The sequence below is a fragment of the Protopterus annectens genome, chromosome 17.part0 (assembly GCF_019279795.1).
Source record: "Protopterus annectens isolate FY-2018-M chromosome 17.part0, PAN1.0, whole genome shotgun sequence".
NCBI lineage: Eukaryota > Metazoa > Chordata > Ceratodontiformes > Protopteridae > Protopterus > Protopterus annectens.
This window is the reverse complement of record NC_056751.1, coordinates 16,523,688-16,548,946: the sequence shown is the minus strand read 5'-3', so window position 1 is coordinate 16,548,946 and position 25,259 is coordinate 16,523,688. Positions and strand designations below refer to the sequence as shown.

General features: G+C 38.5%; 1 protein-coding gene across 1 annotated transcript in view; it reads left to right on the top strand.

The window, feature by feature from the left end:
* Positions 1–25,259, top strand: part of HGSNAT (heparan-alpha-glucosaminide N-acetyltransferase) — a gene marked incomplete in the record, with an annotated part of 974,112 nt that overhangs the window by 696,913 nt on the left and 251,940 nt on the right. The window contains 1 exon segment of the mRNA XM_044059525.1: positions 10,929–11,015. Within this exon segment, the coding sequence (XP_043915460.1) occupies positions 10,929–11,015 (87 nt within the window).

Genomic DNA, 25,259 nt, shown 5'->3' with positions numbered 1-25,259 from the left:
TTGACTTGCAAATGTGCAGCATTTCAATTAAAGCTGGGTCAGAGATTCCTCTATATGCAAGGCGAAGGTCACCTCTGAGCAGTCTGTCCAACACATAGTAAAGTGACAATGATTTCTGTCTGTCCATATAAGACAGATCTTGAAGACACTGCATTTTCTTTATAAGGAACCTTTGTGGTCTATCCAATTGCTGCAGGTGTTTGGAAAGGAACATACCAAAAGGAGCATTGTACTCTATTATTGGCTTGATGAGGGAAGAGTACAGGGGGTTATAACTGTTGTTTGAGGCGATGCCCTTTATGAGATGAGCAATATAAAATGCCCTTATTACCACAGTGGAGACATGGTGATCAAAGTTAAGGTTGCTGTCAACCTGTGTGCCCAGATCTTTCACAACTGACTATGTGCTAAGGGTATTGCTAATGATGTGGTAGTTTGAGGGAACATCACCATCGCCGAAGGGGATGATAATGCATTTTTCTTTGCATTAAGTTTGTAGATCGATGCGTGTTGAAACCTCCTGTATGAGTGTATTAAGTACTAAGCACGTGCAAGTCTAACTGCCATTTTATAGTTAGCTGTTGAGATGTAAGCATGCATGTGTGTAAGCTCTGTCTGTTAATCAGTTTGTTTATTTTTATTGATGCTGTTATCCATCCTGATGTGTTTCTATATAATAAAGCATCTTAAATGAACTACCCCGCCTGCTTGTCTTCTAAGTGTTGAGGATTGAACGACAAAGTTTAAGGCCATGACTTTGGCACAGGTCATTAGTCTGTGTAAGACCTTCTTGCAGGATGTTAACATCGCTAGGGGTTTCAGTGATTGCTTCCAGTTTGCAGTCATCAGCAAACTTTGTCGGCCACAGTCATTTAGTTTTAGCCTGTACTTCAGAGAAGTAGATTCCAAACAGTAAGGGTCCCAGAACCGATCCCTGTGGAACACCACTGGTTATGTGTGTGCTGGAGGAGAAGTGTCCTATTTTGACCGTATGAGTTCTATCAGTGAGCCAGTTTGCAACTCACCTGACAATATATGGGTTGATTCCCAATTACGTGAGTTTATCAATTTTCCTTGAGTGGGGGGTTGTGTCAAAGGCCTTGACTAAGTCTAGGTAGGCCATATGCACAGATTTGCCCTTGTATAGGGCTTTGACTGTCTCAAAGAAGTCCATCAAGTTTAACAGGCATGGTCTTCCCTTGACAAAGCCAAACTGGGTGGGGTCAAGCATTTGGAGATTTCCTTTATCTTTGTTAATAAGGTATATGATGATTCATTCCATGGCCTTGCAGATAAGACTGTCCAGGCTAATGGGTTTATAGTTTCCAGAGTCTCTGGATGTAGCCCCTTTGTGTAAAGGGATGAAGGTAGCTGTTTTCCATTCTGCTGGGATGAATCCAGTGCTTAGGCTGTGATTGAAAAGCATGCGCAATGGTAAAGCTAATTCCTGTTTTAACCCATTAACCCGAGCTGTCTGGTTCCATAGCAGCTGTGTTTTTGGCCTTGGCGAGGGCATTTAAGACCTGCTCCTCGAAGATACTAGACAGGGAACAGGTATTAGGGATGCTTTGGGGTATATGTGGCAGAGACAGGGGAGTGAAGTTTTCACTGAACCTGCTAGCCAGCAGGTTTGCTATATCCATGGGTTCTTTATATGTAGTACCATTAAATAGGAGTTCAGCAGAAATCTGGACCTTACCTTTGAGGTCGTGGATGTAACTGAAGAACACCTTGTGGTTATCCTTAGTTATGGAAGCTAATTTGGATTCATAGTTAGCTTTGGAGAACTTCACAAGGAGTTTTATTTGCTTGTTTAAGTTGAGGAGGGAGTGTTTATAGTTTTGAGACCATTCCTTCTTACTCTTAGACAGCAGTTTTTCTCCTGTTAATGGCAGCTGTCTACAAGGCATATTTGTTTTTCCTTGAAGGCCTTGCTTTGGTTCCATCAGGGATGGCAGAGTCAATACAGTTATACAGGTGCTTGTATAAAGCATCGGTGTATAACTCAGCATAGGTGCCTGTTCCATCAGTGAGGAAGGGGCTGTGAAACTATTTATGATGTCACGTATGACGTTCTAATTGGCCTTGGAGAAGTTTTTTAGTCTAGCTGTTGCTGGGGGGCTTATAGTTAATTCTGGCGAGACTGATTTGTGGTTAGATTTCACCGGGGATGGCCACACTGGGGATGGTGCAGCTCCCTTGTAACACAAAATCTGGAACTAGCCATTTAACAAAAAACTGTTGTACATAAAAGGTGGGAATAATAACTTTTCAAGAAAGTGATGCAATTTGTAATGGCAATGGCTTTAAATGTCAGTGGTCTCACAGATGAATACAAAAAAAGAGAGTAGTGAAGTATATTAAAATGTAGCTATGCTACAGGAGACACACTTGGAAAGAACTGAACATGTGAATTTGATAAAGACAGGTTTTCAGGATGGTTATTTAGCAGAATACCTGGTCCAGATGAAGAGAGGAGTACTTGTATTGATTGCAAGAGGAGCTCCACTAGTGATAGAAAAATTTAAAAATAATTATGGTAGATTTGTAGGGCTACTGGCATTTATTTATAGTTTCACCGGAACAATAAAGGCTATCCTTCTGGTATAAAAAATGTCCTTGCAATGTAAGGTACAAACTGGCAGGCAACTCGGAAGCTTTAAATACTTTAATCCACCAAATTCAGCACATACGAAGCAGAAACACGAACCAAAACTCTATATCATAAAACAGTTAAGTTAAGCGCTTTCGTCTCCTTCCAACGGAGACTTCATCAGAATAAATCTTTTAATTAACAATAATTTTTATATACTAGCATCAATCAATGATCACCCTATAGGCTGCTAGTAAGCCTTAAAGGTGTAGCGCTGCAATACCCTATGTAACTGTATTTAATAAAATGCATTTCTCATATGACATGTTGCTTGTTCCAGGTATGCACATGTACAAGCAAATACATAATGATACATAAAAAAGCAACCGCTACCCCCCCACCCCACAGGTCAATAAATATATGAATGTGCGTGTTGGTGTTTTTGGCTTTGTTAGGATAGGAGTTTAAAAGCCTGTATGTTCTGTTTGTTTATTACACGAGCTGACCGGTTTTTACCCCTCATTCTGTTCAGGATGAGCCCCTATTTATGTTGGTCAGGATTTTTATGTTTCTGATGAAGGAGTGGCTGTTATTGTTTGATGTATTTAAGTATTTTTTAGTATTTTATAAATACATATATTTTTTAAAAAAACAGTTTTTAAACACATATTCTTTAAACACGTTTTTTAAATATTGGTTCCTATCAGGTGTATGTAGAAGTTTATATGAATTTAAGTTTGCCTGAAACCTTGAGCCACTGTAGTCGCACTTTACAATACAAACTATCTAGACAAGCTGTTCAAGATAATCTGAATTATTGATGTTTGTAATGTTTCTGACTTTCGCTGTCACGCACATTCATATATTTATTGACCTGTGGGGTGGGGGGGGTAGCGGTTGCTTTATGTATCATTATGTATTTGCTTGTACATGTGCATACCTGGAACAAGCAACATGTCATATGAGAAATGCATTTTATTAAATACAGTTACATAGGGTATTGCAGCGCTACACCTTTAAGGCTTACTAGCAGCCTATAGGGTGATCATTGATTGATGCTAGTATATAAAAATTATTGTTAATTAAAAGATTTATTCTGATGAAGTCTCCGTTGGAAGGAGACGAAAGCGCTTAACTTAACTGTTTTATGATATAGAGTTTTGGTTCGTGTTTCTGCTTCGTATGTGCTGAATTTGGTGGATTAAAGTATTTAAAGCTTCCGAGTTGCCTACCAGTTTGTACCTTACATTGCAAGGACATTTTTTATACCAGAAGGATAGCCTTTATTGTTCCGGTGAAATTTTCATTTATTTATAGTTCACAGAAAACTGCTAAAATGGACCTTAAGAAAATTCTGGGAGAAATCAGCTTTTTCAGCAAGGAATATTACTTAGAGATGGGGATTGAAAATTGATTTGCAACAGTGAAGATGTGCATGAGGGGCTCAGAAGGGAAAATATAACGAAGGTAGATTTTTGAAGAAATGCATTTATTTATTTTGTTTGTATGTGTTTGTTTATTTATTTAATTTATTTATTGTCTTTTGTTAACTGGGTTAGTCCATCTGGGCCTAATGCCCATTTTCAGTGGAGACCTGAGGAGAAAAGCTCCACACAAAAAAAGATAACAGAACAAAGTAACAATTCCATTAGAAGAATAGAAAGACATTTGTGCCAGAAATTGAGTATTTCGCAATACAGACATAGTAAGAAGAATTACAAAAATATATACATTTTTGCAACCATGTAAATTGAAACAAATGATAAAATAGATACAAAGTAAAGGGCAGTTGAGAGAGAGAAGCCCCCCAAAACTAATTAAATACCTTGATCAAGTAGGAAAAGGGAGAAATAAAGGTATATAGCAAAAAAAGGTTTGTTTGTGTCTTTCAGCTTTTCCCAGTTAGGGGTTGCCACAGCGGAACTCCGGTCCGCTAATGATTGGCAGTAGATTTTTACGTGCCGAGTTGCCAGCCCTGACGCACAACGTTCAACGAAGGTACGCCCATTCACGCATGTCTCCACACAGAAGACGCTCTAGCTGACAATCAAACAGGACAACGTCTTACTGTGAGGTGACAATGCTACCGCAGCACCACCACCACAGCATATATAGCAAAAAAGGGTAAGAAACAAAATAAGGGGGAAATGTATAGGAGAGTAAGAAGAGTGAAAGTAAGACCGTCATAATAAGAGAGAAGAGGGGTGGGGACTATAGTAGGAAAGGAAAAGGAGAAACTAGGTTTAAAGTATTGAGTTGCTCAGTGGAATTGGGTAAGGTACTACAGCATTAGTTTTATTACAGTAGGGTGAGAGAGAGAGAAAAGAAATATGTATCATCCGAATAGTTGGGACGTATGTGTTAGGTAGGGTGGTGACAGGTGCAGAAAGGAGCGTTTGCAAGATGGTTTTTCAGTTCTCATTTGAAGTGAATTGGAGATATAATGGTGCGTAGATTATTTGGGAGTTTGTTCCAGGTTTGAGTGAAGGAACATTTGTAAAGTAATCTACCTACGGTTTTGTTAGGCCTGTAGGTGTGAAGTAACATTTGGTCAGCACGACCGAGAATATTTATAGAGAGATAGGTGGATGGACAGCGGAAGACAGTCTGTGGGTTTGTACAGAAGGGAATGTGTCATCTGTAGTTGAGAAAAATGAAGTAGTTGAGGGAATTCAACACACTGCAGTTGTTTAAGGGCAATGTAGTGATGGGATTTGTAAGGGGAGTTAGAGGCAAATCTAACTATCTGGTTATAAGTTTGTTCAAGTTTGGTTAGAAGATTAGCTTGTAGGTGGGTAAAAATGGGAGAAGCATATAGGCAGGGGAGAAGGTAGACTTCAGCAAGTGAGGTCCTAGAGGTGATGGATAAAAATTTTGTATTTCTATACAGCAAACTGAGCTTTTGAATTTTTTATTTTTTTTGATGAATTGCTGGATTTGGTGGTCGAATTTCAGTTGATCGTCAATTGTAATTCCAAGAAGTTTGGTGTGTGAGTCGGCATGAATGATAGTGTTGTCCAGGGAAGAGAGACTGAAGGAGGATTTAAGGTTAGACGTAGATTTTGGAAGTAAAAGAAGCTTGGTTTTCTTTGGGTTAAGGATGAGTTGGTTATTGATTAACCAGTGTTCGATGGTGTTAAAAGAAGACTGTGTGAGGGAGGGGAGTTCAGTAGGCATGTCGGAGAGGGCGATTAGAGTGGAGTCATCGACATACTAGATCAGTGAAGAGGTACAACAGGCAGAGTGAAGATTGTTAGTAAAAATATTAGAGAAGGGGGCCTAGGGGGCTTGGGGTGGCAGACGGTGTCGAAAGCTTTGGAGAGATCAAGAAATAGGCATGATACTAGTGTATTGTTATCTCTAACCTCTGCTGTAGTCCATGTGAAGGATAAAAGAGCTATAGATGTGCTGTGATGGGGCCTGCATCCATGTTGAGAGGGGGTGAGGAGGTTTTCCTGAAGTAGATATTTAAGAAGTTATCTATGAATGCGTTTCTCTAGAATTTGTGAGAGAGGAGAGGATGGCTGTAGGCTGGAAATTGGAAGAGTGGAATTTATGAAAATGTTTGTTATGGAAGATATGAATTCAGTACTAGGAGTTTGGAGTAAATTTACATATTATTCCCCAATATACAAAAACTGGGCTAGGCTAGAAAGAATTTACATTTCATAGGAATATGTGCATTTAATTGAAGGTCTTAATACATACCCAATAACTATTTAAGGTCATGCTCTAATAATTAAATAAAAAGACAGGTTAATGAAATTTCCACCTATCTGTTGAAAAGAGAGGAATGTAAGGAATGGGTAGTGGAAATTATTCGGGAGCTATTTGAGAAGATAGACATTTCTTCTGTAAATATAGTTAGTGAGTGGAATAAAATTAAAAGAGGAGTTTAAAAATTGGGTGGAAATAAAAGAAAGAGAGATATGGTTAAGAAGTAACAAGAATTATTTAGAGGACTGGCAAATGATAAAGTATTGGAAAATGGGGGAAATCTCACAGAAAAAGAAGAGGAGCAACTGTTAAACAGAAAATAAGTGATTATCTCAGTAATATGCATGAGGTTAGAAAGATTGCTGTTAAGAAACTTTTTGATAACTCTAGAACACAAAAAGTTTTAGCACAATGGCTTAGGCAACAGAAAGTAGAAAGGGCTGTCACCAAACTCGGGGAGCCTGTAGCAAGGAAGATAATAAGGGATCCTGTAAAAGTATTACAAATATTTTAGAAATTCTATGAAATTCTGTATAAATTAGAGAAATATGGAAATCAAGAAAATGTATAAATGGAAATGCTTATGGAGGAATTAAATATGCCAAGGTCAGAAGTAGACTAGTCTCAGTAACAGGATAGGAGGAGAGGAAAAACTGAAAGATCTGGAAGGTGTTGTTTAACAGCATTTTAAGAGGTAGAAGTACCAACATCCTGGAAGGAAGTGGTGGTAGCTGTATTACCTAGAGGATAAATATCCAGCTTCATACAGGCCCATTTCAGTACTAAACCATGATTATAAAGTGTTTGTCTATATGGCTAAAAGAATGGTGAAAGTGATGCCAAAAGTGATAGATGTGGAGCTGTGTGGTTTTGTGGAGGGGAGGCAAACATTTGACTGCATTAACAGAACATTGATGATCCTGAGGGAAGCAGAATGTAAGAAAATACCACTGTTGTTTGTAGGTCTTGATGCAGAGAGGATTTGACAGAGTAAGCTGGGACTTTATGAGCAGGGCAGTGGAAGCAGTTGCATTCCCTGATAAAATTATAAGGTTGATTAGGAGGATATATAATGGATTGGAGGTGAAAATTAAAGTGGTGGGGTCCTCTCTGACGATTTCTGGTTGAGCAGAGGAACCGGGCAGGGATGGCCTTCTCTCCCTTTATTTGCATTGTATTTTGAACCATTGGCAAAGAAAATAAGTGACTGAAATTCAAGGATATAATTGCTGTGGTAGTCAAGAAAAGCTGGCTCTATTTGAGGATATTATTTTATACCTGACAAAACCGGAAAGGGACATTAGACATTACAGTGTTGTGGAACATTTTGAGACAGTTTCAGATCTTTTTGGGGATAGAAAATTAATGAAGCTAAAACAAAGATAATAGCAGTAAGTTATGTACCCACACACAAATTGGTTGAGCAATATCCTTATTTATGGGGACATGATTAAATGAATTATTTAGGAGTATGGATTTAAAATGATTGTGATATGGCAGCTAAGGATACATGGGAAGAGAGTAAAGAAAAGATCATACAAAAACTGAGAAAACGGAAGCTCTGGATATCAATAGTAAGATACAAGTGGTTAAAAATGCTTTTAGTCCCTTTAGCCTTATACACAGGTTAGGCATATTTGTATCAAGAGAAGTTGTTTACAGTAATTAATAAAGAGCTGAAGGATTTTATCTGAGGGGAAGATGGCAAGAGTCAACTGGAATAATGTGATTCTTCCAGTAGAACAAGGCGGATTGGGATTACCCGATCTGAAGAGGTATATCAGATCAACACAGTTAACAGTCCTATGCATAGCACAAGCAGAAAACTATAATTCAAAATAAAAAGGGGTGATTATGAAACGGGAAGCTTAAGAAACAGAGAGACTGGATTTTTGGATGCAGACCTTTAAGGAGAATAACAATAATCATACAGGCTATTATATTCATAAAGTAGCAGAAAGTATTCCAAGAGCTAAGTCAACATGGCAATGAAGAAAAGATTCTGCAATTAGTGGTACAGACAATAGGCAAGAGGGGGCTGGCACTTACTGGAGAAAACTGGCAAAAAGGAGTCATGGTATTGGGAGCAGATAACTGGAGAGGGAAAGGTAATGGAATGGGAAGATGCCAAGAATTTATTAGAGATTGCCTTCCCTATCGAGGATTGATATCCGAGTATAGGCAAAGAGACAGAAATAGGGGGGATCCTAAATGAAGGACCAACACTGGTAAAGTTTTTAGTAGAATCTTGAACAGAAGCTACTGTTAAGAAAGTAATAATTAGTAGAGCATATAAAATTTTGCATAACTATAAGAATTAGCCAGAGGAGGTTAGAAAGGATTGGGAAGAGAGATTAGGTAAGCAATTCACAAAAAAACAATGGGGAGATGTATGTTTATGTCCCAAATATGCAACAAAGTCTGAAAGATTTAGGATCTTTGCTTGCAAATGTTACATAGGTATTTTTATATACCCCAAGGTAGAGTCCAAAGAATTTTTCCTTGAGTAGACAGCAGATGTTGGAGGTGTGATGGGGAAGAAAGAGGTAACTGGGAACATGTTTTCTGGGAGTGCAATGAGTTGGCAAACTTTAAAGATTCCGTGCAGACTGCTCTGTCTGAGATGCTGGTTGAGCAAATTTGTGTAACTAAGGAAATTATTTTTTGAGCTGTGATACAGAGTCGGAATTGCCTAGACATAGTAAGGCTTTGCGGAGTCTAATTATGGTGGCTGCCAAAAAAGCAATTACTAGAAAATGGAAATCAAAGTCTGAACCAACATTACTAGAAGTAGCAAATATATTAACAGAGGTAAAACAACTAGAATTGGGATCTTTAGAAAAGGGTAAGGGAGAATTACATAGGGAAAAAATGGGAATTGTGGGAATAGTACATGCAGTGGAGGAAAGAGGTTTAAAAGAAGACAGGATTTGAATGAGTTATGTAATGTTTGTTTGACAGTGACTGGATAGATTGTGATGTATAATGTTTGTAACTACAATTGTGTCAACAGTGGTTTGTAATGTATAATGTTTGCAACTGAAATTTTGTCAATATGGTTTGTTTTCATTTATATAAATGTAAGATTGTCTTACATGGTAATTTTAATAAAGATGTTTCTTGTTAAACAAAAAAATAGATGAGAATGTTCTTTGACTGCTGCCTCCTGCAAGGATAGGATACTCTCTCACTGCAGGTATTTCCACCATGTGGACCCATTTGACTGCTGCTAGTATGCAAGTGAAAATTAACATGTGCCCAAGTGCGGTCATATCACATCAATGTTATAATGGAGGACAGGTGTAACTGAATAGAATGCCTTATTACTGGCTAACTGAGACATCATCTTGGTTTGAATACAGTGGTGCTGGACTGGAGAATTACACATGACAAATGTGTCAGGGAAGGTGGGATCACAAAAAAAAAAAATATATATATATATATATGTGTGTATATATATATATATATATATATTTATATATATATATATATATATATATATATGTATATATATATATATATATATATATCTATATATATATCTATATATATCTATATATATATATATATCTATAGACATATATATATATATATCTATATATCTATATATAAATACATATATGTGTATGTATATATATATATATATATATATATATGTGTGTGTGTGTGTATATATATATATATATATATATATATATATATATATATATATATGTGTGTGTTTTATTTATGTATATGTGTGTGTGTGTGTGTGTGTGTGTGTATATATATATATATATATATATATATATATATATATATATATATATATATATGCGGGATCACTACATAATCTCGAAATTTTGGAGTACTGAATTCCAAAATCTCAAGACTATGTAGCCAAAACCCCTAAATACCAAAATGTTCGGAGATATTGAAGTAGCGTTTCTGGTGGTGCAGTGTGTGAATGGATGGGTAGAAGTTCAGGTAAGTAATGTATGTGTAGGTGTGTTGTTTAGAGGCTTTAGTGTGTGTGTCAGTGTGTGTTGGGACTGTGATGTGTGTGTGTGAGGGACTGTAAAATGTGCGGATGCGAGTTTCCCTTGTGTGTCTGTGCGATCTCGGAGTTGGTATATTTAAGTGTGTGGGGTGTGGGGAGTGCAGCTACATACATGTGGGGTGCAGGGGGGCTTGCCCCCCTGCTTATCTGTAGTTTAGGATGATATGTTTGATTGTGGGAGGAAGTTGTGTGTGGGGAAGTTGTGTGTATGTGTGTGTGCTGTATGTGTGTTGTATGTTCAGGATTTTGAATTTCACGCTTCTGGTCTTTCGGTATTTAGAGGTTTCGGCTACATAGTCTCGAGATTTTGAAATTCGATATTTCAAAATTTCGAGATTATGTAGTGGACCCATATATACATGTGTGTGTGTATAGAAGGAGTCGACTGACCTTGGGAAAGTTTAATAACCAAACCATCTTTTTTAAGACAGTTTCACATAAGTGAAGTGTACAGTTAAAAACACTGAATGTGCTGTTACAAGAAAATAATACTTAATTTGTCATTGAACAAGAAAAAAATGCTGATGATTAAACAAAATTGATTTCACTTGTATAACTGTCTTTTTTCTTCATTGTAAGGTGATGTATCAAACAACAGTGCCATATGATCCAGAAGGAATCTTGGGAACAATCAGTTCTGTCATAATGGCATTCTTAGGTGTACAGGTACAGTTTGGTTTAACATTTTTTACAAACTCTTTATAGAGAAGGCAAGTAACATGCTTGATAATTTCACACGACCAAAGAACATAAGCCCTCAGGAAGTAAATATTTAATTTGCTATGTTTGCGTTAAGCAACATAAACTTCTACCAAACAGTGATTGCTCCTATGAAGTTAAGTCACATGCAACTTAGGAGGAAAGCAATAGCAAATCTGGGTAAGCCATGAAAGGAGTCAAGACATCACATTGTCAGCAAAGGCCCATCTAGTTAAAGCTATGGTTGTGGTTTTCCCAGTTTTTATTATATCAGGACTGTAGATAAGGCTGTACACTAGAAAATCAGTGCTTTTGAACTGTGATGTTGGAGAAAACCTGAGAATTTTGTAGACTGCAAGATTTTATTTGTTTATTTTTTAACTGGGGTAGAGCACTGAGCTCAGATAGACCATTTTCGAGCTCAGCTTGGGGTGTACAACCATGCATACAGTTTTAATCCAACCATTGAGAGAAGCATTGTATACAGTTTTAATCCAACCATTGAGAGAAGCATTGTATAACACAGAAGTAACAGTAGGTAAGTTTATGTAAGAAATTGTTATGGTTATATATTAGGCACTGTTTACAGAATATAAATTGGAGGCAACAATGTCTGGCATCTTGTGACCAAGTAAGACGTAGTGAAGGGATGAGGAGAAACCTAAGTACTTAAAGCAGTACATCTGGATCGATCACTGGAAAGTCTGAAAGTAAATGTAGAACTCTGCTACTTCTGTTCATACAATGTGAAGACAAAATTTGCCAGAGAAGGTACTGATACTTGGAAAGAGCAAAGACAAAACAAGAAGGGAGGCAGCAGGGTTTAAGATAGAAAAACAGTATTGCTGAAGTAAGTATATGAATTTCCAAGACCTTGAGGAAGAATTCGCTAATGGATAGGATTGATGTGCTAAAGTCCTTGAGGTCATGAAGAGTCAAATTTGATTAAATGACCAGCTTAAGTCTATTAAAATTTAAAGACATGTCTATGTTCAGGAGCATTGAAGCATTGGGCATGTTTAAGGTATTGGCAGCTCTTTGTTTGGGTTAACCTCACCACTAGTCTAGAAAAGGATATCTATATTACAATTGTCCCAGGATTGCTTGCTGAGCAGAATCCAGATATGGATATATGTGTGTGTGTGTATATATATTATAATATATGTATATGTCAGACTCCAAGGTGAACCAACACAGCAGTCAGGAAGGTTCAAAATGAATTTACCCTGTATACTAATGTTTTCATTGGTCGTTTTCTTGCTCTAAGTAGACACATTCAGGAACATATGGACCATGGTTTTAAGTTTCTGGTTTCACAGCAATTAGTGAAAGGTTCTCAGGGTAGATGTTTGGATGTATACCTGGATATATGCGAACTTAAATGGCAATTAAGGTTAAATGCAACGGAGTATCCAGGTATCAATGAAAACGTTAGTATGTCTGTGTTAAAATTAAAAAACATTTTAGGGTGAATGTTTTATTATTTGTTATATATATATATATATATATATATATATATATATATATATATATATATACAATTTCTCTAATTTTCATTTTTGGTCAATTTTATTGTTTGAGAATAATGGTTTAGTATGTAATTTAAGTTTTTAACAGGGTAATTTGATTAATTATTTTAATTAAAGTGAAGCTGTTTTGATATATAAAAAGGGCTGGGTTTTATAACAATTTGTTCTGAAGAAGTCCCTTATTGAGGGAAGAAGGCACTTAACCTTGACTAATTACAATAAATTTATTTTGGACCTTCCTGACTGCTGTGTTGGTTCACCTTGGAGTCTGGTGTTAACAGTTTTGTCCTATATATATATATATATATATATATATATATATATATATATATATAAAATCTATGGGATCCGGACGGATCCCCAAATGGCAGCATCACCGAAACAGATTCAGCCGAGCATACTTGCACGAAAGTGCTTTTCACTGAAGAAGCACTTTCGCGTAAGTATGCTTGTTGCGGAGATCGCACTACAGTAGGGATAAGGGAAAATTCCCTTTTCCCCACTGTAGTGCGACCTCGGAGTGAGAATATTAAAGTAGGGGGGTGTGGGGCATAAATGTAGTGTATTTTTTTAACACACTTTAACGAAAGCACTTTTTTGGTGAAAGCGCTTTCATTTAAGCGTGTTTGGTGATTGTGGATTCAGACTATTGAACTTTCGTCAATAGTCCTAGATCCATATATATATATATATATATATATATATATATATATATATATATATATATATATATATGTATATATACATACATTGTGCGTGTGTATATAAAAACATCCATCTGCAATCCCTTTTTCCCATTTATGCAGACAGAATTTGGTGTTGTATCAACAGTTACAATCGTCTCGGTCATCTAGAGCCAATGTTGATATTGCTTGTGACTAATATATAAGTATATTTATATTTTTTCACGTAACAAGAAACAAAGCATGTGGCATGGCATGTATTACAAGTAAGTTAGGTTGATTTTCAGAGCTGTCTCATTTGTATTTACAGAGTTGTGATAACAAATCAGAGTACTTTTTAATGTCAAAGTTTTACGGGATTTAGTATAATTATAATGTTTAAACAAACCACAAACGAAAACTTAAACTGATTAAAACAGGCACAGCGGAAAACTATAAAAGCCGGCAAAAAAAAAAAAAAAAAAAAATGAAGAAGTACTGTCATACCAATACGAAATAAAATAAAGAAAATAACTTTAATGTGAGCGCTTTTGGCAAGCACATTAACTTGCCTTCTTCAGACAAACAGTTATAAAACACTTTTGGTTCTCCTTATATACACTATTAAGCTGAATAAATTAATGAGTCAGCCTAATTAACAAGCAAATTTTTTTTTTTTTTTTTTTTTTTTTTTTTTAAGTAGCCTCGCCACTCAACATAAAATATGCAATAAATTGTGATATAAACACTATGCAACTATATACAATTTACAATCAACAGAAAACCGGTTACACAAAAGGTTTATGTACCCACTTTCCAAGATCTTAATCTCATGAGAAATGTGTCCAGCATAAATAAATATTGTAAACCTATAAAAATATTTCAACAAAATTACCAAATTATTAACTAAAAACTATAAACTTAACAATGTATAACATCAAACAAATAAATATAAATGTAAAAATGATGAATAAAACCATAAGTAAAGATTCGCAAAAACATTAAGTTCAGAGGTCTGTCTAAATAAACCAAAAATATACATGTGTATGCAAACCCTTAAGTATCATCGTTTAAGGGCCAAATATCTCAACATACATTTAATAGAAAGGCTCTCATTCAAACCCGGAAAAACTTGTGCTCTAGTCTTAATCTGCCATATAAGCTCATCAATTTCCAAAAGGACTTGCCATGGTCCTCCTCTAATAGCAATGCTCCTATGTTGTAAAACAGCAAATTTAAAAGCATGGTCAGGGGAGTCTAAGATGTGTTTGGCCAGTGCATTGTTAGTCATTTCTACTCATAGCATAACAATGTTCGTAAATACGTTGTTTAAGTTTCCTTTCGGTTTTGCCAATGTAGAATGTGTCACATAAAGTGCACAAAGCCACATATATAACACCTTTAGACTCACAGTTGTATCTATAATTAATTTTGTACATCTTATTGTTAATGAAAATTTGCTTAGTCACAAAAATATGCTTACAGTATGGACAAGATCCACACTTAAACATTCCTTTAGTTCTGTTTGTACTATCTCTTTTCCCCTCTAGGAGTGATTTTAAATTCTGGCCTCGCCTATAAGTTATTTTGGGCCTAACCCCTAGTGCTTTAGATAACTTTTCATCACCTTTAATTATATTCCAGTTCTTATAAAGCACTTCTCTAATAGACGAGTGATCAAGTGAGTATGTACAAAGAAAACTAACTTGAACTATAGTATCATCAGGCATAATAGTTGATTGCTCACCAAGAAAACCTTCATGGTAACTCAAATTTCTAATTGAGGTACCATCCAGATCAGATAACAATGGTACAAAATGCCCCATAATTCTTTTATTTATGATTTCATTTTTAATATTTGAAACTAGGGTAGAAGGATACCCTCTGTTCAAAAACATTTTCTCTACAAGTCGCATTCATAATTAAAATTGGTTTAATCAGAAACCATACGGGCGGCCCTAACCATCTGCCCCTTAACTACTGCCTTTTTCTGATGGTAGGGGTGACTGCTAGAGAAATGCAAAAAGGTATTAGAGTAAGTTGGTTTACGATATATCAAACTCTTATACCTACGATTAAGGTCATCCCTAGTAAGCTGTATGTCGAGGTAGTTGATCGTTTTATCCCCTATGGTATAAGTAAATTCCAAAAAGTTGGTAGTCTGGGTGATGCTATTAATAAAAGAAGGAATAAGAGAAAGGTCACCTTTCCAAATACAGAACATGTCATCCTGGTATCTAGTATACCAGGATACATGATTCTGAAAAAATGGATGTTTGAACAAAAAATTGTGTTCCCAGACTGCCATAATGGCATTCGCAAAACTACTGCCACAGGGGGAACCCATAGCTATCCCCGACTTCTGTAAGAAAAATTGGCCTTCAAAAACCATAAAGTTGTTAGTCAGTACAATTTCTAAAAGTGTCTCAACTAAATTGATGGTGTCCCCATTTACTTTTTTCATAAGTAAAAATTCTCTAGTCCATTCCATGCCTAGCTACTGGGGAATAACCGTGTATAAGTCTTTAATGTCAATTGTTAAGAAATGAGCGTTGGGCTGAACTCAAGCTTGCTGATATAGCTAAGAAACCCCCACGAATCCTTACAAATTTGTGTTTCACTGCTAATATGTGGTTTTAAAGCACTATCAATATATTTGGCACACCCAAATGTAATTGATCCCTAACCATCAACTATTGGTCTAAATGGGGGGATCATTTAAAGTTTTATGAATTTTGGGGTTGCCAAATAATGCTGGTGTTTTAGGGGCTAACATTATAAGATAATGATATAGATCTATATCAGTAAGGCCCTCCAGAAATAAATCCTCCAAGACCCCTTTAACCTTTCTATGTGCCCCATTGACCTCATTTAATGTTACCCTTGTATATATGGCAGTGTTAAGGTGTTTGACCATACTATCAACATACATGTCATGTTGCATAAACACAAGGCCACCGCCTTTGTCAGGCTTCATGACTCTGTTACAATCATTCAGCAAGTTTAAGCAGTCAAAAAAAAATATTTTTTTTTGCTTGTTAATTAGGCTGACTCATTAATTTATTCAGCTTAATAGTATATAAGGAGAACCAAAAGTGTTCTATAACTGTTTGTCTGAAGAAGGCAAGTTAATGTGCTTGCCGAAAGCGCTCACATTAAAGGTTTTTTCTTCATTTTATTTCGTATTGGTGTGACAGTACTTGTTCATTTTTTGTTTTTTTTTGCCGGCTTTTATAGTTTTCCGCTGTGCCTGTTTTAATAAATAATTATAATGTTTAGTTTTAAGAAAATAACATATGGGGTTTTACTACTTAGTGTGTTTGGTTCTCTCTCACTCAAAATGATTCCATCATTTTTAGTGGATAAAATTTCAATATTCTATAATACAGTTGCATGCATTGCAGCTAATTCAGTCACTACAGATCCCATTTATTCACCTATTAAGTCTACAATATCTGTTATATCGTTTTCAGTGATGTGGAAGACAGGGCCTATCCTGGTTAGCAGTTCGATGCAAAGCAGAGTTGCCTGTATTGGATGGAATGACTCATCATTGCACAAACTGTACCATTCCTCTCGACTTGTGAGCATTGCATATCATAGCAATAGCCTTTAGGAAATCATAGCAAGGGATCAGAAAGATGGGCACTTTCTTATTTGTCACAATAAAAGGTCTTTATGTATAAGACCTTATATAGTGATAGGAAATGTTTGTATAATCTTAGCTTATTTGTAAAGTATGTACTTATAACGTGTTTTGACTTAATGAAGAACATTGATAAATCTAGGAAGAACAGAGGTAAATTTGTGAGCCCAAGTCATAGCTCTATGGTTGAATTATAGCAGTTGAGAGGGTATGCACAATGCACATACATATCGGAAGGTTTGAGTGGCACCAGTTCTTTCAATAGCATGTCTTTGGGATGTGAGAAGAACACACAGCACCTTGCAAAAATTCACGTAGACAGAAGAAGGGACAAGAACATTCCACATAGAAAGCATCCCAGCCAAGAACTGAATCGGGAACCCAAGAGCTAATAAGGCAGCAACTCTAGCTATTGCAATACTGTTCCATACTTATAGTATCCATCTTTTTATTAAGCTGTAGACCTAGACTGGCTGGAACTTAAGAGCAAACTCTGGAAATCTCAGGTAACTTCATCATAAAAGCTACTGTACACCTCAGTTGTCCATCCGTAACACATTTCTGTGATGGTAGGCAGGTATTAGCTGAGATCTTTCAACTTCAAAGTGCTTGAATTTCCTGTAATGCATAAACAAAAGGAGTCCTTATTCACTTGCAGAGATATTGATCTTACTGACATTTAAAAACAGAACTTTTGACTGTACTAGTGTCTTCGTTTCTTTCCTCATGATATTGGTCCCTGTTTAGGTGCTGCAGTTATAGCATTATCTGAAAATGGTCATCAGTAAAACTTTTGATGTGAAGTTGTTCAATCTCGCCATTCATTCTTTACTGATGAGTTCGGAGCCGATACAGCCAATTGCAAAGCTGGAGGTCTTCAAATAGCTCGAGGCCAAGTCCCTATCCCATGATGCACCTGGAATTATCGCAGATCTAGTTTGCTGCTGCAATAGATTGGAGGTTCTGCATTAGCTCGGGCCAGTAAACTTTTTTTTTCTGCTTATTTACTGATATTTAGATAGTTTGAATACTTTAGATAGTTTTTCAAAGCTCTTACAGCCTTATAGTGTGTGTTTCTGCATTTAGTCCCTTCCCTTAGTGTTTTATAAAATTCTTCTAGTGACCTCTTGTTTTAGGCCTGGTTTAAAATGTTTTGGCTAGTTAGAGTGTGCTTAATCAGTGACCTTTGTTACATTTTTTGATAAAGTTTAGCGTGTAGTGTTTTCTGTGTGGTGTGTTTAGCCTTTAGTTTTTTAGGAAAGGCTGAAGATTATAATTACTGTTATAGTTTTTGTATTAGCAGTAATTTTTCTGACTTGATTATTTCCTAGGATTTAAGATAGTGTGTTATCTTAGCAACTATCTTCTTTTTTATGCATAGTCTGTTTATATTGTGTGTGTGACTGTTTTGGTGACAACAAAATTGATCTTTTGCATTTTTGCTGTGTGTGCGCCTTAGCCTGATTTTTTTAAGGCTTTTTTGGCTAATTACTGTAATTTACTCAAGATTTCCAATGGCTGACCAAGATGAGCACTCCAAGTCTAGGTTTAAAAAGTGCCCAAAGTGTAGCCAAAAGATGCGTGTTACTGACAGCCCCGTTAATTGTGTATACTGTCTAGGACCTCTGCATTTGCAAGACAGTTGTTCTTTTTGTCATTCCTTCTCCTCAAGGGTCCTTCAGGAAAGGAAGAGAAAACTCATCGATAGAGGGTTGTTGAAGCCTACGGTTCAAGAAGTCTTGAGTGACCAAGATGGATCCAGCAAGTCCTCAAAGTCTTCTAAGAGTTTGGACTCGAAGAAATAAAAAAAAATCCTCTACTTTGGCTCCACTGCCATTAAAACCGACAATCTTTTCCTTTCTGAGCTGGTCCCCAGTATTGGAACTGGTGTCCGAAGCGCCTAAGAGTCCATTACTTTAGTTGGTACCACCTAGGGTACGTTACTCTCTGTCCTCTATCAGCCTGTCAGATCTGGATGTGGATTGTGTGGTGCAAAAGCTGTTGTTGGCACAGGCCTTGGCAAAAATGTTAACGGTTTTGACCCAAATGGCTTCGAAGTCGAAGACCCTTGCACCAGTTCAAACTATTCCTCCTCCGAGCCATGTTGGTCTTTCAGAGTCGGAGGAGTCAGACCTGTTGTTAGTGGAACCCTCAGAGCCAACACCTGCTCCAGTGTCTTCGGCTCCGTGCACTCTGATGTCCTCTGTGCCGATCGAGGACTCTAGGAGCCGACATTCTGGTCGGGTCCGGGGAAGACAGTTGCACCGACTTGGTTCCGAGACTGCCTCTCGGGGCCTCCACTTGGATGAGCGCTGCTCCTACCTCGGGCTCAGAGCCCACTGTCTCACTGCCGGTGGTGTCGATGGTTCTTTGGATCCATCGGCTCCCTCGCCTCAGAGCAGAGGTGCTTTCTATGGCATGAGGAGAGTCATATTTCCTAAGACATCCTCGACCTCAGGCCTGCCTTTCTCCTCCCCTAAAGTGCCTGTGTCTGTTTCTGCCTCACACATCCTGACCAGGCGTAGAGACCCAGAGCCTCAGATGAGGTTCCCAGGAAGAGACTGCGTAAGAGGAAACATCTAAACTCCCCACAGGAGTCTCTCACATCAGGTCAGTACTTAGAGAAGTCAGAAGGGTCCCCACGGTCCCCCTCTGAGGATATCTCATTTGCTGAGATACTTGAAATCCTTAGGCAGAGGGGTGATGGGCAGTCCAAAATCCCTACTGAGGATGAGTCATTTCTCCTGAAGGCTTTCTGTTCTCAGCCCTGCACCTCTTGCGTGTCTCCACCTTTTGATGAGCTGATGCAGCTGGTCTCACGAAGGGTGTGGGAGTCTCCGGATACTATGGAGCCTGTCCCTAGGAGGCCTAATAAATTTATCTCTGCCCCCTTGACCGATCTTTTTCTTAACAAAAGGTGTTCCAATTGATGCCATGGTTGTGGCACCACCAAAAAGGAAATGTCTGAGACTTACTCGTCTATCCATCCTCCTAACAGAGACTCCCAAGATTATGGATAGATATGAGAAGTGCATGTTTAGTTCAGCGACCTTTGCTCTTCCTTTGCTCAGCCTTTTAACCCATTTTACCAGGTTGTAATCCAAAGCAAGTACCCGGTACACAGCGTCAGTGAGAGGATTTATTGAGCGGCAAGGCAGCAGTGATACAAACAGTACAATACGTAGTGCAATAAACAATCCACGTTTCGTCAGTAACTTCATCAGAAAACCACAATAAAACTGTAAAGTACCATTTAAATACAAGTACCAAGTTTAAATTAACCAATAAAAACTGGAATCCTTGCATACATTAATTAAAATCATTCACGTCACATACTACACAAATAACAACTACAGAACCACTCTAGTTGAGTAAAATAAAACCATTAAATAACAAATCTATATTGTTAAAATGATGACTGAAGGCTGTTGTTAATGATTTAATGTTTACTATAGATGAACAGAGGGACAAATATAAAAGATTGTTCAAGGACATAGAATTAAAATGTACTGAAGTACAGAATAGGAAACATAATAAGATAGAGAGAGATGTAGGTGAATACAACAGTAACACCCATTATCCCAAGCCTAAATCATGGGGTAAAAGAAATTTTGACAATGAGTATATTGACATGGACAACATTCAAGAACATGAAAAAACATTACATGATGACATAGACAGAGACACTGAGGATTTTCCTACACTACGTAGGTCTGAAAGATTAAGATACAAAGAACCAGTAGTTTACAATTCAAAAAACTACAGGGGGAGGGGATGGCGACCCCCTGTATCGAGACAAGGGAACTGGTAGTAACTGATGACATTGTTAAAGATGGTTGTAAATGGACTTTTAATGATTTTAATATATTTAATTATTCTAAAATTGCACTTACCAAAACATTTTTTAATTTATTTTCCAAAGGGTTTGGTTTTATACCACAAAAAAGGACGGACATTTTTAAACTTTTAGTTGATATTAAATTATTTATAAGAAAGAAAAATCTACCCAACCCTACCCTAAAGGTCAAAGGGGAGGAAAAATGTGGATCCAAAAAGCCCATGGAGAGCCTCTCAGGACACACGTGGTGAACCCCCCCTCCAGAGGCAGAGGAGAGGGCAATAATGGAAGACATCGCCCTCGTGGCAGAGGGGGTCGGCAACACCAGGGCAACAGAGATCACTTCTCTGGGAAGCCCTACCAGCGCTACTGAGAGGAGGCCAGACTGTCCTGCTCTGGAGGCAGTCGGGGGGGGGGGGTCACTTATCTTTGTATCCAGACACCTGGCTCAAATTAACAAAAGACAGTTGGGTACAAAGTATCATTTCCAGAGGATACTTCATTCCTTTCACCACACCCCCTCCAACCATAAGAAAAATCCTGGACGCTCCACCCAGTTACAGGGAACAGGCAACAATAGAGGTCCAAACGTTGCTAAGAAAGAGTCATCCAACCAGTCCCAGCAGACAAGACAGGATCCGGAACTTGCTCAAGATTCTTCTTGGTTCCAAAGAAGACTGGGGACTGGAGACCCATATTGGACTTCAGCAGACTGAACCAATACGTAAAGAAAGAGAAGTTCCAGATGGTCGCGCTTCAGTCTATACTTCCTTTCTTAGGGAAAGACAATTGGATGTGCTCGATAGATCTCAAGGATGCGTACTACCATATAAAAATGGCCAGTCCATCCAGGGATCATCTGCTCTTCCGGCTGGGAGCCAATCATCATCAGTTTCGAGCCCTGCCCTTTGGTCTCACTACAGCCCCCAGTGTGTTCACCAAATGCATGGCAGTGGTCACGACTCATCTGAGGCGTCTAGGATTCCAGGTGTTTCCGTACCTAGACAATTTGCTCCTTACCTCCACCACCAGGCATCACCTCATTCAGGCCAGGGAGTCCACTCTGTCACTCTGCAATCATCTGGGCATTACAATCATCTCAGAAAAATCTGTCTTGTCACCATCGCAGCATATCGCTTTTATCGGGGCAGAGTTGGACACCACCACCACTACACTAAGGCTTCCAATAGAAAGAATCTTTCTTCTTCATCAGCATGTCAGCGTTCTGATATCAAGAGACAGAGCACCAGCATCAGAAGTTCTGAAATTATTAGGCTTGGTGGCAGCAGCAATTCTAGCCATACCACTAGCTGGTATGCACATGCGGATACTTCACTGGCTGTTGTTCACTCAGTGGTTTTACCAAGAGCTTCCCATGTCTCACACTATAATAACAAATTCTTGCAAAAAGGACCTTCAGTGGTGGTTGACCTCACTTCATGTCACAGTAGGACACCCATTTGTGCTACCCCCTCCAGCGGCCACAGTGACCATAGACGCTTCCCTGATAAGGTGGGGGGGGGCATTTTCAGGGAAAGACAGCCCAAGGCACATCGACTGAACAAGAGACACATCTGCATATCAGTATCCTGGAGATGAGAGCAGTACTTCTGGCATTGCAGTACTTCCAGGACTCTCTTCCTCTGGGTACGATTGCGATTCAGACAGACAACATGGTGGTGGTCTGGTATTTGAACAAACAAGGAGGAACCAGGTCTTACCCCATTTGTTGCAAGGCTGTCTGAGTATGGCAGTGGGCTGTTTCCACCCAGCGCTTTCTGTTGGCAACGCACATCCCGCGGACATCCAGCGTGATAGCAGACAAGCTGAGCATGGCTATCTTGCCTCACGAGTGGTCCCTCAAGAAAGAAGTACAGGATTTTCTGCAGGTGGGGCCAGCCTTGCTGCGACCTTTTTGCCAGTCACATGAACACAAAATGCAGAAGCTACTTTGCCCTGATTCCCCCTCTGGGAGAAGCCCCAAGGGGCGCACTCGTACATGATTGGCCTCCGGGTCTCATCTGTGCATTTCCACCAATCCTGTTGATACTCAAGGTTCTACAGAAAGCAAAAACCCTGGGAAGGACCATCATGCTAATACCCCTCATTGGCCTAGTCAGATTTGGTTCCCCTTCCTTTGACTTCATCTTTTGGAGGATTTTGGATTCTGGACCCAGTTCCAGACCTTCTGACGCAATCGGGGGATCTTCATCCCTCTCTGCAGTCCCTGAAGCTGACAGCTTGGCTGCTCCAATTCCCATCTTAGCCAGGTTCCATAACCTCTCCAATGACACAAAACTGATCCTTTTATCTTCTCATAAATCTACTAGGAAGCTATATCTTAGCAAATGGAAGAAGGTTTCTATATGGGCCACTAAAAATAATATTGATCCTTACCAAGCTCCCATGGCTTTCATTTTGGAGTTCTTGACTATGATTTTTAACAAAGGAGCTGCCTCAGCAACAGTTCATGTTCAATTGGCTGCTATTTCTAATTTTCATCTCTGATTTGAGGGATTGAATATCATGTCTCACATGTTATCCAAAGACTTTCTTAATGGGACTTTTCATATTAGACCACCTGTGAAATCTCCCTATTCTCCATGGAATCTAAATTTTATGCTTTCCCGCATAATTCTTCTGCCATTTGAACAGGCTTCCTCTTGTATCCTCAGATTTTTGTCATGGAAGACCATCTTTCTGGTGGCTATTACTTCTGCCCGCAGAGTGTCAGAGCTTCAGGCTTTATCCATCAAGCCTCCCTATTTGATATTCCATGGTGACAGAGTCTCACAAACCCCTCATTTTTGCCCAGAGTTTGCACTGAAACCAATCTCAACCAAATTATGGATTTGCCAGTCTTCTTCCCCAACTATTCGAACAATTTAGAGTATATGCTGCACAAACATGATGATCACAGACAGCTCAGATTTTATTTGGATAGAACAAAAGATTTCAGAAAATCAGACCAGCTTTTTGTTTCCTTTTCAGACTCCAGGAAGGGTAGACCAGTGGCTAAAACAACTCTGTCTAAATGGTTATCTGATTGTATCACCTTTGCCTATTAACCTGCCAATATGCCCTTGCAACATAAGATTAAAGCTCACTCAGCCAGAGCAGTCTCTACATTATCTACCTTTTCTGCCAGACTTCCAATTGATAACATTTGTGCAGCAGCCACTCGGTCAAAACCTCATACCTTTTTCACTCGTTACAAAGTTGACAAGGCCTCCAGGGGCAGGGCCTCCTTTGAGTCCATGGTCCTGAGAAATGTATTCCCGTGAGCCACCCGAGGTTGATGGTGCTTGGGACGCTACCCATCAGTAAAGAATGAATGGTGAGATTGAACAACTATACATAAAGACGTTATGTACTTACCATAACGTTCCATGTGAGTTGTTCATCTCGCCTTCATTCTTATGTTCCCCCCCCCTCCTACCCCCTCCTGGGCAATTAGATGACCGAGAGGCTGGATCCATCCTGGTTACTCAATCCTTCTATACCTTTCTCCTGGGAGTGAAAGAATGACATATGGTATTATTGTTATACGCAGCAAACAAGATCTGAGGTAATTCCAGGTGCATCATGGGATAGGGACTTGGCCTCGAGCTATTTGAAGACCTTGAGCTTTGCAACTGACTGTATCGGAGCCGAGGTATCGGCTCAGAACCCATCCGTAAAGAATGAAGACGAGATGAACAACTCATATGGAACTTTATGGTAAGTACATAACTTCTTTTTTTCTTCACGTCCTGCCATTTACTAGCCCTACTTTAGAAGACTGATGGTCCCAAACTACCGCAAGCATTCCTTTAAACTCTGTGCTCATTTGCTTATCACAGCTCCTTTTGATGCAGTCATCCCTTGCTGTTATAGTTTCCTTTCCTGATTTGTAGCTCTTATTTGTACTTGATTCCTCGGGCCTTTCCTTTTAAATGGTCACTAGAACAGTGGGTTTTCTTAGTTGATCCACTGCAAATAAATAAAAAAACACAAGTCGATAAAGTGTACAAGTATCATTCCCATTGAAACTAGGGCATAACTTGCAGCAAAATGTGTCACTACTATAAACACTTTAGTACTTTCAGGATCCTGTTTCATTTTGCCTGTTTTCCTCTTGGAGCTAATTTTAGTGGATTTCTTTGATTTATTTGTGCTTTGTTTGACTGGTTTAGTTCCACCAGGTCAGTGGCCTTTTTTCATTGAGACCCAAGGTGGTATTCATGTTGACCAGGAGAAATTTGACCAGGGCAGCAGAGAAATTCTCCTACTTTTTTCCCTGCCATTATGTGACTCCAGAGAGCTACTGCTGCAATTGGAAAGGGAAAAATGACAGAGAAGGATCACTGTGAAACAGAGGCAGAGATCACAATGAATGAAAAAACTTGGTTATGAATGTACCAGAGGTTGTGATAGTGGCATATTTGAATGTAGGGGGCTTGGAAATGCCAGTGCTGATGTAAATGATGGAGAAAGACAAGCCTGAACACGAAGAGGTTTGTGAGTTTGAGTTTCATGTTGGATCAGTTAGTAGGA